We start from the raw sequence: 17111 nt of genomic DNA, 5'->3' as shown, positions 1-17111 counted from the left end.
AAGTATCTTGAGATATGACATTTATCTTTTTTAAATATATATTTTTTAATGTTTTATTATTTTTTTAGGAATATTGTCGGACACTATGTATATATACCCTTGCATTGTTTGACATATGCATCTATAGATGTGTAATTGAATAAGTAAAAAATTACTCGAGTAGTGTTCTAGTTCTCTTCAACACAAGATATTGCCCTTATTATGAGTCTACATATACAAGATCTAAGTTATAATTACATATAATATCATAATAGCTATTGAGCAATGAGATAACTGTTTGGAGGGCTTAATGCCACTCTTATCTACATATGAAAATTGAATTTAAACCTTTAATTGTGAGGCTATTATTCTGTTATATTAGCCAATATATCATGTTATTCTTATATTTTGCTTTAATCCTCACAACACCACTTTTACTATCCTCTCTTATTTATTCAGGCTCTCTTGCCTCAATAGCAACATGGTCCCTTCATCTGCATTGATTGCAGTAGTCTCTTTGACGCTAGTATATTGCTATGTTGATTGGTTAATTTGTAGCATAAGGTTGTTGCCCTACATGTCGGCTAGAAGTAGAGCTTGGTGTCTAAAATTAGAGTTTTTGACACTAGGTTTCCTATTTTCATAACAAACAATTTTACAATTTGACTTGAACTATAGGGATAATTGTAAATTACAAAATTATAAAGTCTTGTTTAATGAATGCTCGACTTGGCTCGAATTTTTATATTTTTTTCTTGTGTTTGTTTATGTTTAATGTGTTTATATACTTAATTGGCAAATGCTATTAGTACATGAACTTAAAAGGACAATGAACATGTTGTATGTTGTTGAGTAATATTTAGTTATTAATATCTAGTTTTTTAAAAATATTTATAAATTTTTTATTTTTTAAATTTAAAAAATATATTAGAAGTTCAGGATCCGACTAGAAGTTCAAACTCGAGGTAGGGTAGAGCTTGAGCTTGGAAGTAGGTTCAAAGACCGATCTAGCAAAACTTAGGCTTCAGTAGATTGTGTTGATCTTTGAGCAAAGCTTGATTCGAGCCTCGCCATCCTGACTGTGTAAGAATTGTTATGAACAAGAGTCTCCCTATATCCCATAAATTAAGGGATATGAGAAAGCACTTAAAAAATAACACTTGCCATTCATGCTGCCATAAGAAAAATAATATATTGGTTAGGGTTCCAAAAATTTTAATCCAAATCGTTTTGACAATGATTTAGTCCAATTTGAGATAAAATGATCTAGATCAGTTCCAACCTAATAGTTGTTCAATATTTTCTATCGCCATCAATCCCAACTCTCACTGAACCCATTGCACATGCGGAATTGTCGTATGAGCTAATCGCGGGCTTGGGATCTCGCAGTTATTAGCTAAGATGCCGCCAATTTTTCCCTCAAGAGCGGGACACGAGCGGTCTCCTCGGAATTAGTGGGATCTCTCGCGTCCGCTCTTCTTGGCGAACGGGAAAACCTCTCCCCGAGTCCTCTCCGCCGCAGTCCGCTTCTCCACCGCCACTTTCTCCACGCCGCCGTCCGAACTCGGTATTCCTCGTTCTAGATCCTCACCACGGCCAGTGGAACTTCGTCAGAGGATGGAGACGATGGGGTCCGCGGGAGAGCTCTCCTCCGGCTACAAGCTCGTTCCCTGGTCCAGCTGGGACCAGTGGAACTTCGTCAGGGAATCCATCTTCTCCTCTTCATCCGACTCCGTTGCCGCCGCTCTCCGAAGGGTACTAGTTCCGATTTCTAACCCTTAACTTCTCTTAAACCCTAAACCCTAAACCCTAGGTAGCTCAGAACTCTAATGGTCTCCTTTACTTTTTAATCTTGGATTGATTCAGATATCAGCGTGGCGGAGCAGAGGTTGTCTCCCGGTGCCAATCGAAATTACGGCTGCATTCGTTGAGATTCAGCAGAAAGATCCTTTTTTTAGGTGCCGCCTTGATCAATTTCCTTTTTTTCTTTTTTAGGGAATTTAAGCGTGGTCAAATTAATGCATCTATTTTTACGAGTAAGCTTGATGGTCTTATCAGTTGTATTCACGGATTGGTTCCGAGGTCATATTTTTGTTTGGTTTTGTAGCAAGGAGCCTATGGTTGATGCTCTGAGTTCGGAGGAGATGCTAGCTATGCTTTATAGCATGGCAATCACAAGGTGAGATTGTTTATGTTAGTCACACAGTTCTGTGAATTATGGTAGAAATTTTGAACTAGTTTCACTTGTTCAGTCAGCATCTTTGTTGCACATTTATGGGTAAAATTGAATTATTATATTTTGGATGACTTTGATCAGCTCATGATTAACTTAGGAACGTGTGTTGCCTGTTTGTTTCCTTTTTTCCACTTGTTTTTGTTAATTTAAAGTTTGACTAACTTTGTGGCAAAGGAGGCCTGAGCATAGTCAAGGCCAAGGAATTAGAGGAACTTGAGTATGGATCTTGTCTTGCTATTCGATAATATGAAGAGGTGTAAGAGTGTTTGAGCACCTACAAAGAAGCTCTTGTACAAAGGGGATGGCCGACACGTGGTCCACATGAGTATCAATTAGGAAGTCAAGAGCGTAGGCATGAAGGTGGACCGCCTAGGTAACTTGTCATCGAAATACTTGGAGGCCCACCAACCATTAGGACAGTTGAGCAAGTCAGGTTCAAGATTGGAGACTGAAAAACATTACAAACCTATGAGCTATTCCTGTTGATGATTTTTAACTAATTCCCAAATGTGGAATTTACAATGGTGAAGCAAGGTCCTATACTGATATCAGGAGTAGTTGGCACCTTGGAAAGGCATTACTGTCTATGGTTCTTGTGATGCACATCAACTGCTGAGCCTATGATGAAGATTCTACAACAAAACATAGGGACTAAGCAGGGGGAAAAACTTGTTTTGCTCCACTGAAACATGCCAAAGAGGTATTTAACAAGATATGTTGAATTAATACTCAGAATTTTGTTACAATATCATGACATGATTTGACAAAGTTAGAAGAGAGGTGGATCATGATACTAATGTAGGATACTTGGCCTTCTAGCATTTGTTGACCCATGATGGATGAGGAGTGAATGAGGCAGATCAGGCTCTAATTCTTTTCAAAAATATGAATTACATCACATTTCAAATAACCAGCATTGAAAAAGGGAACCATGATTAAAAAAAATATATCAATCCTGTGGGTGATTCGTTTGGTCAACAAGGACAAATACGATACTTCTCTGAACTTGGCTTGTATCTGATGACTATTGAATATAAAGAGTTAGAAACAATAATAAGATGGCTTAGTTCTTGAAGTAGTTTTTAGTTTTTTGTGATGCCATTTGGTCAATCAAGGCACAAATTGCACCTAGGTCCACCGAATCTGTACTGGAGATCATACCGGCCGGCAACTGTTCGATATGGTGCGGCTTCGTACCATGTCATTTCGGGACATATCAAAATAGGGACGAGGAGAGGAAGAAGAGGAGAGAGAGGGGGAGGGAGGGAGGGCGAGGCTTGTACTGACCTCATACGATGCTCAACGGTCGAGATCGTGGTTCGGGGAGTGTGGATCTAATGGCAGAGGCGGTTGTGGATGATAGAGGAGGCCTGGGGAGCGCAGATCCGGTGTTGGAGGCCTGGGGAGCATGGATCTGGCGGTGGAAGAGGCTGCGGAAGATGGAGAAGGCCAGGGGAGCACGGATTTGGCGGCGAAGGGGGCTGTGGATGACAGAGAAGGTCTGGGGAGCACGGATCTAGCGGCCGAGGAGGTTGTGGACGACAGAGAAGGCTTGGGGAGCGTGGATTGGGAGCATCCTTGTTTAATGAATTTCTATGGAATCGAAAGCATGATAGGGGAAAGGAGCTAGGGATTGGTGGAGTTACCTAACCTTGTGTGATCGTAGAAGTCGTTATGGAATCCATGGAAAGAGAGTGAGCGATCGATGAGAGTGGGAGGGAGAGAGGACTTGAAATGGGACTTGGAAGGGGCCTAGCGGGGAGATCGGGAGAATTTAAAGGGCCGAACCGATCCAGCCACTTGACCCATTCCGGTTCTTGATTAGTTCAGCTCGATACAGCCCCCTCCTTGAATCACACCTTGTGCATTTGTTAGCAAGATTTTATAGCATGCTTAATTCCTTTTGGAGGTTGTATACCATGATGACTTTATGTCCCTTGGCATTGTTATGAAGAAGAAGGTGGCCACCCAGATATGAGTTTCCAAGTATAGAGAGAGATAGAGAGAGATCAATGTGAAGTGGGTGCATATGTAGTTTTTTCTCAATAAGCTAGACATGTCATTATTAAGTTATATTCTATGGACCCCCCTCAAGGATTCCATGGCTCCTTCAAGTATTGCACAAACCCAACCCAATTGGATCTTGTTGGCCTCTCCTCCACATCCCCACTTAATGGAAACTGTTTAATCCTATGCAAATCTTAAAATTATTGGGTTCTTCTGATCCTCCAAAATACTTGCTTATTTACTTTCTATAAGAGACCCTTCATAAGAGTCAAGACCAAACTGAGCAATATATGGCCGGCATGATTGATGGAATTGTAGAATTGAAAATCCGAAGCAACTCAAAAAAAATCCAAGAACCATTATCAAAGATGGTTCAACAGAATTTCTGGTGCATAGCTTATACACTTTAGGTCAGCAATGGCCTTCGGATATTAAACAAAGAAGACTGTGTTCGCTTAGATGGGGTAAGCTTGGATTAACTTTGCTTCAAGTTTGCTTCTTCTGGTCATGATGAAGAAAGTTATGGAAGAATACGTGCATTGCTTAAGTCTTGTTATGGAAATTGTTGTTGAAAATAAAAAAAATTACTAAAATTTGCAAGAAAACTAACTGTTGCCAAACTGTTTGCACCAGCATTATCTGTTTACTTCATTTTGGTTCTTAAAAGGTCACAAGTCACCTCTCACTTTTGTACAAGAGAGACTTCAAGAGATGCTTTTATCTTGAATTGTCTTTAAATTTTTCGATAGCTGCTGATGATAAGTTGATGGTTTTTTTGGGCACTTATTTCACCTGGGGAGAGAGAGAGAGAGAGAGAGAGAGAGAGAGAGAGAGAGAGAGTATTTTTCTTGGTTCTTACTTCAATTTCCCCCCCAGGCTTGTGAATGGTTATGTCGAGCCTGCACATAAGAAAACAGGGCGCTCAATATCTGAGTTAGCTGAAGCAGTTGGTATTCCTAGAATGTTGGTGGACATTCGTCATGGTAAGATGACTTAATTTTTTTTCATCTTTTTTGCTTTGCTATGTATTTTGATTTTCTCCACTGTCTTTGCACTGCTTTTATGGAAACAAGTTTTAATACTCTGCTTATTTTCACATGATGTAGAAAGTTCTCACCGCAATCTTCCGTCAATTCGGCTGGTTCGTTTGGCTGGTATTAAGGTATATCATGTTCTTATAACCCATGGATTGTATAAAACCTACAAGAGCAACAAAATTTTCCCCCAACCTGGTAATATGCTTGTAGTTGTTAGTAAATTATGAATATGGGCTTCTGAGCTTCTTTTCTTCTGAGCAGTGCGCCTTTCAAAAATCTGCTTGAAGACATATTCAAGTTCATTCTTTTGCTTCCATTTTTTTCTGATTCAACTTTTTTGGTTTTATCAATATATGCACTTGTCAACTTGAGACTATGTTCTATGTTTCTGATTGGTTTGTGGGAGCATCTGACAAGATAAGCGATGACGTAACATAATACCATGTACTGGGAATACTAATTCACTCTCTAAAGTGAAAAAATGCTAGAGTATTCTGTGACAAATCTTGATGCTAGGATGGTCAACTGCTGTGATTACAATCATGCTTTTGAAGTATCATGAGAAAGGGATTAGTATGCAAACTGATGAATGGAACGATAATTGAATAATTTCTTAATCAGGTGGATGGTTGAAGTTGAGCATTTCAAACATCTTTTAATTCTTCAATTGATATATGCCATTCAACTTAACCAAGATTGTTAGAACAAGACAATATAATATGATTTTACAAGAAGGGCTTAAGGAGGACTTTATTAATTAGAGAGGCTCATTTTTGCGTTTGAAGGTTAGGCAAGAGGGGGAAGTTTAAGAAAATCAAGATTGAAACTATGAGGAAACTGGTAGTCAGGATCTTCTACCCAGGGTGCCGCGCTTGCTGTGGAACCTTGGACACCTCTGCTTGCACTCTTTCATCAAGTATCTGTCTATGAGAACCATATTGTGCTTGAAACCTAGTATGATTTACCTGAATTAATGTAATTTGTTCTTTTATCATTTTCTTTTTGAGGCCATATTTCATACATATCATCAAAACATAAAAGTTATATAAATATTTTCACGCTATTTGATTATTTCATATGATTTTTAATAGATGCTTCCAATATGTCTTCAATTTCTTTTTCTGCGATTGCTACTTGCCTACACCTACTAAAAAAATCTACTTTTGTGCTTGCTCATGCTTCAAACAACTAAGGCAATTAAGGATTTTTAGGAAAATACAAAATAAAGGAAGATGCTACCCTTGATGGAAACAAATGACAAAAGATTTATAAAAGCCGAACTTGATACGTTGCAGTATGATTGGATGGGCATTAAGTCTTCTGGTTGGTCATGTCCTTTTATTTAGACAACTTTTCCTTCTTTTTTCTGAGGTTTTGTTTGAATAATGTCATATTCCATTGATCTTTGTTTTTTTTAAGAATCAACTTTCTTCTTACTTTTCTAGAGCATGAATGAACTTGAATTAAAAGAGACTGAATCTGAACTACCTGTGCGTGGTTCCTGGTTCTGCTATGTAACATTGCTTTGATTAAACCTTCATATGTGACTTTACAAATCCTTCACTTTCATGCGTAACCAGGGTGGTCAGCTTTTCTGTCAACATGCACTATTTCGAATCCTCACAAACAGCTTCCATTAATTTTCTGATTCAACTTCAAGTTCTCTTTATAGATGCCTCGTTGATCTTTGTTATATTTTCCTCGATCTCAATTATACTTCCAAAGCAATGAGTTTATTCACTCATACAGTTGTTCAATTATATCACTGACATTTGGCAGTTTGAAGCCATCTTGGAAAGTAAACTGTTAGAATTGGTAAAGGCAGTAAAAAAGCCTGTTAAGAGAATCGTAGACGAACAGAGGTGCCTTGAGGTGCCAATCTGTAAATCATATTATAAACATGTTTTATTTTTGAAGAAATATGCTGTTCTTACTTGCCCCCATTGAACAAATACACCTCCTGATGCTCCTCACTATCCAAAAACATACAAGAGTACATTGAATAAAAGGTAAGAGTGGATGCATCCTTTTGTGTTACACTCCTTTTGAATAAGCCACATGACCTGCACATGCCCTGTGCTAGCTTCACATAATGTCTAGCTGACATTAAGAGTGGGATAATCAAGTTTTTTGGGGCAACAATATTGTACTATTGTCTGTTAAAAGCAAGATGCATTGGAAAAAGTTTCTGGGCCTTATTTGACCTAATGGTTTGGTTGTACATTGTGTTGTTGATATGCTTCCATCACATGACCTTGTAAGGCTCTTTCTTAACCATTACATGTATTACTTGTTAATGTTGGTTGGCCTTTGCCTGTAAAGTTATAATCATTGAACTAGTGATGGTGAACGCTGATTTGTGTATTTGTATCCTTCTTGGTCTCTCTTGCAGAAGATATGAAAGCTTGAGGACATCTGACTTTACATTTCTAATTTTCTATGATTATTGTTGGGATAATTTATTTGTGTTGTATCCTCTTTGTTGTTGTTAGGCACTAGATTGGTTGAAATCTAATTATTGGGAACCTCAAAAGAAGATGATTCCTGATGTTCGAAAAGAAATAAGATCCAGATTGCATGAGATGACTTATTATTTGAAAACCAAGAGTGCTCAAAAATCGAGTTCAGAAGTCAAAGGAAAATGTGAGTAAATTTTCCATATTTTATTGATATTATGATGATTAATATATAACATTATGAATTATTCTTGTAGCATATATCGTGATTTAGAGAACAAATATTTTGTCCTTGAGGCTCATTGTACATGTAAGTATTGTTTTTGCATGTTATTTCTTTTTGTCATCTAGCCACAGTGTCTAATGTATGCTTGTTGGCATTAGTGCACATATTCGTTGCAACATAAGGACATGCCTTGAGTATGTTTCTATTATATCTTTCTTTGTTTTATAGCAGACCCAAGATGATGAAAGTCAATTAACTATGGTTTGTTTTGGCCAGCTTAACTCAGTGGGGCTTGATTTGAATTCCTACTTCTAATTTGCATCATGTTGCTTTGATTTCTTTTGGCTTTATCTTGGTCCTTATAGGCTTATTCTCCTAGTCTTTCTTTCATACTTCCAAGGTGCTGTTTAACTGCATAATCATCTCATCAGTAAACACTATTACAAATAACATACACCACAATGCATTTTTTTGATTGCCCATTATAAGTTTATCTTTTTCCATTGTAAAGAGGGGCTTATCGTTAACCCCTATTGTGGGCTCACCATGATTAATGTTCTGTTGTCTTGACACACTACTTTTGATAATTCTTGTTGCCTCAAAGTACATATCCTCAACTGTTCTAATTCACTTTTTATAAACTTTTTCAAATACTCATTGCCTATAATTTTATTTTGCATCACGTGCTTTCTTCAAAGTGACAAAATCATTCACATATCCTTTCTTTCTTTAGATCTTTCCCATCAATTCTCTAGGTTGCCTCGGTTATTGATCTTTCCTGCATGGATCCTAATTAATTCATGTTATCTAATGGCTTGGGGTTTTAGGATATAAAGATAATATGTACTGAGAAGTTGCTTAATTGCTTATTAGTGGACATGAGGATGATGTTGCAATCATGTACTAAACTATGGAGTGTGGAGTTAAAGACCAGTTCTTCACAGATTAGCAAAAATAAGGCGACCAACTGATTATAATTCTTTCGCTTATGATCAGCTTCGACCAAGGGTAACTTGGTAACAAGAGAGAATATTCGTGTTGAGGGGCTTGAAAAATATAAAGGAAGATGTGCGAAGACAGAAATTATATTTAAGATGATTTATGCTGGTTTGCTTTAGTAAAGAAATCGTTGTTCTTAAAATAAACAAATGGTGAAAAACAATTCATAAATCATATCATGATGTATCAGGTGTATAAACCTCTTTTTGGGACTACCATACAATTCAAACTTTCATGCTTTAAAGAGTTTTTATTAATGAACATCATATTTATTCTGCTTGTCATCATATTGGAATCAATATGCAGCTATTTTGTTTGAATTGTTTGCTAACAAACTCATTTTTATTGCTTGGATGCTCCCTATTGTTTCATCATCTACAAGTTGATTCAGGGATTCATGCTATTTTATGAGAAATCATTTCATATACATGAATAAAGGTATTATTTTCTTAAAATTTAATCCATTGTAAATATGCTGAAAAAATCTTATTTGTATGGATGACCTCCTGGTTGATTGTTCAATGTCAATCTGGTCTTGAAGTAATTCTAACAATTTTCCCCTTCTTTTGATTTTGTAAAGAGAGAAATATCTTGAGAATCTGTTTTGTCAATGAACATTTTGAGCTTCATACGCAAATATGTTATCAGAAAAACCTATATATGTTGCATCTCATGATGAAACATTCCATAGTGCTGGTTTAGAAACATGCAACTTTTTTGAATGTATAGGAATGATAAGTATTATTATAAGCTGAGGTATCAGAGTTCATTTTCGCCATGCCACATTTTGGCAGTTATGATGTCTTTAACAGGTAGTGGTGGAGAGCCATGAATTCATTCAGTCCATTTTAATGAGTAAAACTGCTATGCTTGTGATTGGTATTAACTGCCTAGCTATGTTGACTGATTGCCTGGCTAGTTTGTTAGAAGTTTGAATATCGAAAGTTTGAAATGAATGTAGTCTCTGAGCATTTTGCAGGGACCTGTATCAGGGACTCTCTTCAGAAATAAAAATTTCAGAGCTGAATTTTTTTCATACAAGCATTTAGCACATGCGGTGCAGATTCCCTTACTGCAAACAAGGTTTGCTGTATTAGTAGCAGGTACAATATCAGTACCTTATCAATATGGTAGGGTATGCTTGGTATTGCTACGATGCAACCCCCATGTCAACACATGGCCGGTAGCTCCTTCTCTTATGCCTATCTATGATACCACCTTAAACTACATGGTATAGGTCCCTTCAACATGAAATTGGGTGGAATCGGTCAATTCCACTTGGTACAGGCTGGTCACCCCTGGTACCAGCATATCAAAGCATATTTTTGTTTAGAGGGGAAAACAAAGTAGAGTTTAGAGGAAAAGAAGAGAAAAAAAAAAAATGCAAGAGTGACTTCCAAAAAAAAATGCAAGAGTGACTTCCAAAAAAAAGAAATACGAAAAATTTGATGGATCTGAAAAGGAAAAAGATAGAGGATTGCTGGAGTCGCTCTCATAAAGTGTATTTTGTAAATATATAAGAAAAGGTTAGTCAAACGGGCATGGAGTCCTGCCCTCCAGAGTTTCCATTATGATGGTCGAGATTTGCATCTGAGTTTGTTTCTTTTTAATTGAATGACTGAGAGCAAAAATAGTTTCATAATACAACCATTCTTCTACGTGGGAATGTAAATTCAATCCAATAAACTCTGATTAATTCAGAATTAGCAATTATCAGGGAAATAATTAAAATTTCTTTGATTGAAGCCCTGAAAGCAATCACTGACACTACTCATACACTTAGGAACCTGCTAGATAGTTGTAAAAAAGTATGCTATATACTACTTTGATTGACTGGGTTATTTTTCTTCCCCTTTTTGAAGTTTAATTTGTTCTGTATCATGCATGTAATAATTACTTTTTGGCTATTCAGATCTTTGGTTACCCATAGGCCCAACATCTGCAGATCTGTTGCTTATGATTGGCTTCTTTGTCCTGTGTAGGTGTCAAGCGGCGTAGCCTGCTAACGAGATGCAATAAACTCTCTTTACAGATAACTGGAATGTTGCTGTCTTCTCAATCAAAAGGTACGTGCCCAAACTTTACTTTATTGACAATTAGCTTTGATTTGCTACTGAAAAGCACGGGGATTGCTCAGCGAATAATTAGCCAAATTCCTCTTAGTGGAACATAAATGCATGTTTGTTTCATGCGCCGTTTTTACCTATACCTGCATTTATGTTGTGATTTGTGAGTGTGGTTAGGTTTGAATGCAAACATGCTGGTTTAAAATATGGGAATTTCTGGAATTTTGCTTTGTCAATGGCTAAAGGCAGTCTCTCTCTCTCTCTCTCTCTCTCTCTCTCTCCCCATGCGCACATATGTTTAGGCAGCTGTGCATGTTTTTGAGAACAGGGGTGGAGGGGCATTGTTTGATATGGCAGTTGGATTGTTGGCATATATACTTGGCTGTTTCCAGAAGAACTGTGCAGATGTGGAACGAGATATACTTGTTCTAATCATATCAAGGTTGCGATATAGTTAGATAGAATGCTGGCAGGGGGGCGGGTGTGTATGTTGGATTAGGGGCATATGTACTTAAATGACTGTCTTCAAAAGAATTATCCAGATTTAGAACAAGGTAATACTTTTCCTAGTCATACCATGGTTGTGTAGGTAACAGGTAGACAATAAATATTACCTAGGTTGTGGGTAGGTAGCAAGTAGTATTAAATATTACTTAGAATCCTAAATTGGTGATGAAATGATAACATCAATTTTTTTATCAGTTACTGAAAGAAACTTTTTTAACATTTTGACTTTTGATAGGGAGAGATCTCCCAAAAGGAGCAAGTTAGATGTAGGTTACAAGAATGGTTGAAGACATGTAGTTTGTGGAAGATAATCATAATGTGAATTTTAACTGAATGTTGCAATTGTGGTACAAGCAGGTGTCAAGGAAGAGGTTTCTTTGAGATAAGATGGTAGTATGTCAACTTTTGCTCGGACCCTGCATGAAGTTAAATTTGGAATGTGACATGCAGCTCAATCCAAGGGCCAGATCTGCATTCATATAGTAATATTTTTGTGATCTTACTTTATAAAAATTGGCTTGAATTCGTAAATTTTTTTTGAGTTCTTGACTCATGGCCAAGTTGTCAGCCCATAAGAAATATGTTGGAGAACAAATCATGTCCATAAGAAATATTGCAAGAATAAAATAAACATTGAAACCACAATGTTAACATGTTGTCAATAATTTTCTGCTATGCTGCGTGAATTTTTCTCCCACCCTTTGTATACAAAACCAGGTGAGACATTCTTTCTACTAAAATGGCTTGAACATTTAATAGAATTAATTGCTCAAAAATGGAATAGAAGTACATGAAATAAATAATGGAGAAGAAAAAGGGAGACAAAAATATACATCTGAAAAACATCCCTTGATAGACAAACCTGTGGGCTGTGGTTTTCTGGCTTCAGCCCGAAATAACCTATTTCACTCAAAAATTTCTAAAAATTCCTAAAGACAAATTTTAAAACATAACAGAATAAATGAAATAATTGAAAACTACCAATCATCAACCTCTATGCCTAACTTGTAATAAGATTGATATAGCTAAAAGAATTCTTATAAATAAATAATTCTGATAGAAATGTGTGAACTGCTGTGCTATCTTCATTTTATGTCATTGGGAAATCTTGTAGGTGGGTTTGTAGGATTCCAGCAAAGTTGTAGTAGTTGATATTTGGCTTTTGAATGGTGAAGGTTCTAAAATCTTCATTTTGACCAAGTACCCATTATGCATCAAATAACAAAATAAATTGAGGCATGGGTCTGAGGTAAGCTTGATTGTCACGAAGGTTTTGCAATGCTCAGCCATCACACGCGACGTTATGAATCAATTAACCGGTCATGCTTTTTTTTAAGTTTAATTTATGACCAACTCATGGTTTTCTCTTTTTAGTTTAATTTGTTATCTGTTTATATGGATCTTTATATATTATCTTTGTGATCATGGTAGCTGTCCTTGCTATGTCTACAACAACATGACTCAATTTGAATTTTTGCCTTGCTGCTTTAGTGACTCCATGAAAAATTGCTTTAAAATCAGAGCTGGAAAAAAGAACAGTGGTCATAGAAGAAACACTGTAGGCTACATATCTATAAATGTGAGTTTATTTATTGGACAGAATCATTTCAGTATTTCATGAATTTGAGTTAGATATAGGAAAACAAAACCTAAAGGATTTTATATTAAGATACTGAACTCTATAGCCATATTTTCTACTCTTGCACGATCGGTTGTGCCAAAAGGTGCATGGATGCTTAGCTATATTATTTAGGGCCTGTTTGGATGCTAGAAGATCTTATCAGACCGGTAAGATCTATCATGTTTTGAAAATATGGCTGGAGCTGGGGGCAGAAGAGATCGAGGTTGTCAGAGTTTGCAACTGATCTCTGTTCTTCAGAGATAAGTAATCACTTCTCTAAGTTGATGTATGTTATCCCTGAAGAGTGGGATAAGTTACATTGAAAGTTTCCTCCAAAAGCACATTGAAAGTCTCCTATCATCTTTTGTGTACGTCTGAAATGCAAACTGGAATCACAACTGTGGATATTCTTTCTCATCTGCAGGTTCTGAGAAGAAGATTTCCAAGACTGCAAGAATCATTACCCGATTGTACTCGGCTTATCCAACAGAAGTAGCGTCTGTGTTATTGGAGCTATTCCACTTACAGGCACCTGATTTCTCTGATGGCACTGACATGGAAATATCGGATGACTCTGATGTTGGTGATCCATGGCCACTTACAAGCTCAGTACATGTTTTAAAGACAATCATTACAACACTGTCAGACAAGAAACCTAGGTTGTTACTTAGTATACTGAAGATGGTTCTTGAGACAATTGAGGCCAAGGAATCCGTGAAATATGAGAATGGTAATTATTTGGATGATTCACTCTTGAGATTGCTTTGGTACATGTTTTTTTTTGGAGTCAACGTCCTTATTCCTTATGGATTTTCGTAGGCTGTGTTAGATATTTTTTCAAATTTTTATAATCAGTTGATTCAGTTCTCTTCCAGATTGCCTAGCTGCGAAGGTGTATTATGCCATTTTGACTTCTCTATTTGCAAGCAGGAGTCTCTATGATACCTGTTTTCCATGGTTCAGGTTCCATGAGCCTGGATTGTATCATTTTTATTTTAAGCTATTATTTTAAGTTATGAGCAATGGCCTTGATTCTTCACTCATTTTTGCAGGTCAATGCTATTTCCTTTCACCAGAGTACCAGGCTGAGATCTGTCAACTGAAACATCTGTGCTCCCTGGTTCCTTGGCTTCTCACAAAGCTTAGGGCATTAAAAGATGCAGGCCGAATTGGACTCATCAACAAAAACATGGTCCTTTCTACAGACAGAAATTCTGTTCCTAAAGTTTCACTTACAAAACTTCTCCGAAAATGTCTAACTTTATCAGTTACTGGAGACAAACATCTCACCGATTCAGTAATGCTGCTTGCTGAGATGATTGGAAATAATTCCCTAAAAGAAAGACTGAAGAAGCTTCCTCTGCTTGGATCAAAAGACTGGGATTCTATAGAAGACCCTGTCCTTGCCAGTACTGAAACTATGTGTTCACAAGAAGAGGATTCATTAAAGATTGCAGCAGCGAAGTTGGAGCTTCTCAAGCTTCAATTTCAGAACCATAGCAATAGAAGTACAGGTCCAGTGGATGGCAACACAGATACGAGTAACATGTGGACTCTGGCTAAGTCTTGGATCCCATGTCCCATTGGAATGTTACCGTGTTCTTTTAGTTCTACTGCAGTTCTTCCTGTCCTGGACAAGGTTGATGAAGGATTAGAAAGTATGAAGATTGAAATAAACAATGATAAAGCAGTGAGCGACCAAGCGACCAATAAGAGTGACTTGGATAGTCATACCGAGCCATGGGAGAATGGAAGTGCCATCAAAAAGTTAAAACCAACTCTGAAAGAACAAGAGTTGGATTTTCCAGAGATAAAATTCCCCATGGAAGGTCGATTGTTGATTGATGGCATTTGGAAGAAGGTGAGTGAACAAGAATTGCTTGCTATAGAGTCTAACATCAGGATCTTTGTGTAGTGACATTTATGGAGGACCTTGGTTGACCAAAATTCCATGGAACAAGGAGCAACGAATTATAGTATTGTCATTTTGCTAGCTTGGCAAACCGCCTCTTTCTTAAATTGGATTCACAATGGTAACAGTGATGGAAAAGGAGGTTTAGGCACTCAACAATTGTTCCTGTAACTACAAAAGAGAATACTTACGAGCAGACACTGCTGGTTTTCCGCGACTAGTTCTTAAGCATGGTAGAATTATTATTTTTTAATTCTTTTTTGAAGAAGCTGTGGAGCGTGAAGAAAAGGTGAAGCAAAGTAGATGTAAAATTGAAGTTTCACGAAAGCAGGATGATGGTGTCTCAGAAATTGAATGCTATCTTGTTGGAGTTTTTAATTACTCATGTAGTGCTTTGATGAGATGTTTTATATGAACAATCACAAGAATGGGAAGAGCTGGTGCTAGTGCTTCATGAAGCATCCCCTTGTTTATGTTCCAATTTGGCTGGTGCTTATGGCCTTTTTGTACTCAGATTATCTTGCAAGTGCAATGACATGCCATTTGTAGGTGATCTTGTTTTATGCGTGCAATGACCAAAGCAAAGAGGTGGCGCTGGTGTTTATGAACATCACCTCCTATGTTCTTTGTTGGCATGGTGTTTATGACCTGTTTTTTTCTAGTTGGAGAATCTTGCAAGTGCAACGATATAGATGTTTGGATCTTTCTAATGTATGTTTAGCAATAACAAATTTTAAGACTAAATATACTAAATGTTAACTTTGCTATCTAATAATATATATATATATATAATTTTTTAAGTCGTATCTTTTTTTTTCCACAGATAATATTGATGCGTATCTAATAATAAAAGCTTATCAAAATTATATATATGCGTGCAACTCTTGTGGGTCCCTAGTCTTGAAACTGGGGGTACATCCGGTCTTCAAATAGTGAGCGTCGATTGTGCGAGACCTGGGTGCCCCTGGTGTTGAAACGACGGACGCCTGTGGTTTTGAAATGGTACGCGCCTTTGGTGTTCAAAACGATAACGATGGTCGCTCTTTGGCTTTGGAAAAGATAATGCCTATAAAGAAGAAAATTGGTAGAGTAGTGCTTCCAACCTCTTGATTTGGTGTTCAGAAGATGGTAGGTGTGAGATCAGGCCTAACCGACTTCAGCCTAATGCCTAAATTGGGATTTGAGGAACAAAATAAAGGATTGTGATCGCGATTCTCTGCTTTTGCTTTCTTTTTTCAGTTGTGTGGATCATCCACAACAATCGTGCCTGCTGTGGATTCCGTGGGCTGTTCGAACGGCCGCTGACTGTTTGGTCATGCTTATCCGCTGCAAAAACCATGAGCAGTGCAATGATCGGTGAACTCATCCTCTCCCAAAAGCTCTATAAATTTACTCCTTCATCTCCTCTAGATCCACCGATAAGCAACTCTTCCTTCTTCCTCACCTCCGACGGCCATCATGTTGCCGAATCCGAACTCTGCCACCCCTAAAATTCCCTCTATTTCCCTCTAGACCATCAATATCCCCATTTTTCTCCTTTTTTTCTATTTCAAGCACCGTCGCTGCCAGCCCACCGGATCGGCTACCCTCTACTGAGATCCTTCACGTTCGCCATCTACCGGTAAATTTTCCTTCCCTCTTTCTTCTCTATTCCACCTCTTGTTGACCTAATTTCCCTATTTTAGGCCAACCGAGAGTGTTCTCGATTTCTCTCTTCTCGCCGGCCGCCGCAGCCGGCGATGGCTAGCCATCGACTACTTAGGTCTAGCGGCCGCCACCCTTCTCCGGCTTCTTCCCTCTTCTCTCTTCCTTCTCTTCCCCCTTCTCTTTGTTTTTTTAGTTTAACAAGATGAAGAACCCATGTTCATCTCCATTTTGGGTTGTGTTCCTTCCCATTTTGGTCGAGAGAAAAAAAAGATGATGAAGAAAAATAAATCCCTAACTCTCCTCTAATCGAGTCAATAATCGAGTAGGCTTAGACCTCTCCTTGTTGGTCAACTCGGACCACATAAATTGGGACCAAGACTAGAATCAGACCAAACCCAAACCCAAGATGAGATTCTCT

The 17111-nt window shown here is 37.6% G+C and overlaps 1 protein-coding gene across 1 annotated transcript; it reads left to right on the top strand.

Moving 5' to 3' along the window:
- Nucleotides 1–1123: 1123 nt before the first annotated feature.
- Nucleotides 1124–15659, top strand: LOC103706229 (las1-like family protein). Its single transcript, XM_008790277.6, has 9 exons — nt 1124–1734; nt 1846–1937; nt 2087–2158; nt 5099–5205; nt 5329–5384; nt 7752–7902; nt 10923–11006; nt 13559–13864; nt 14187–15659. Exons 1-9 carry the CDS (start codon nt 1597–1599, stop codon nt 15047–15049), a joined length of 1869 nt encoding a protein of 622 aa, XP_008788499.3. The 5' UTR covers nt 1124–1596; the 3' UTR covers nt 15050–15659.
- The last annotated feature ends 1452 nt before the right edge of the window (nt 15660–17111 follow it).

The sequence above is a fragment of the Phoenix dactylifera genome, chromosome 8 (genome assembly GCF_051530095.1).
Source record: "Phoenix dactylifera cultivar Ajwa chromosome 8, Ajwa_hap1_PhDact_Kaust_v1.1, whole genome shotgun sequence".
Lineage (NCBI taxonomy): Eukaryota > Viridiplantae > Streptophyta > Magnoliopsida > Arecales > Arecaceae > Phoenix > Phoenix dactylifera.
The sequence above is the reverse complement of the archived record's forward strand: the minus strand, read 5'-3'. Positions and strand labels throughout refer to the sequence as shown.

Bases quoted from the DNA above. Each gene is read 5' to 3' on its own strand.
- LOC103706229 (XM_008790277.6), top strand. From the start codon at position 1,597: ATGGAGACGATGGGGTCCGCGGGAGAGCTCTCCTCCGGCTACAAGCTC. The intron at 7,903-10,922 runs GTGAGTAAATTT...TGTCCTGTGTAG, and splicing joins TTCAGAAGTCAAAGGAAAAT to GTGTCAAGCGGCGTAGCCTG. The intron at 11,007-13,558 runs GTACGTGCCCAA...TCTCATCTGCAG, and splicing joins GCTGTCTTCTCAATCAAAAG to GTTCTGAGAAGAAGATTTCC.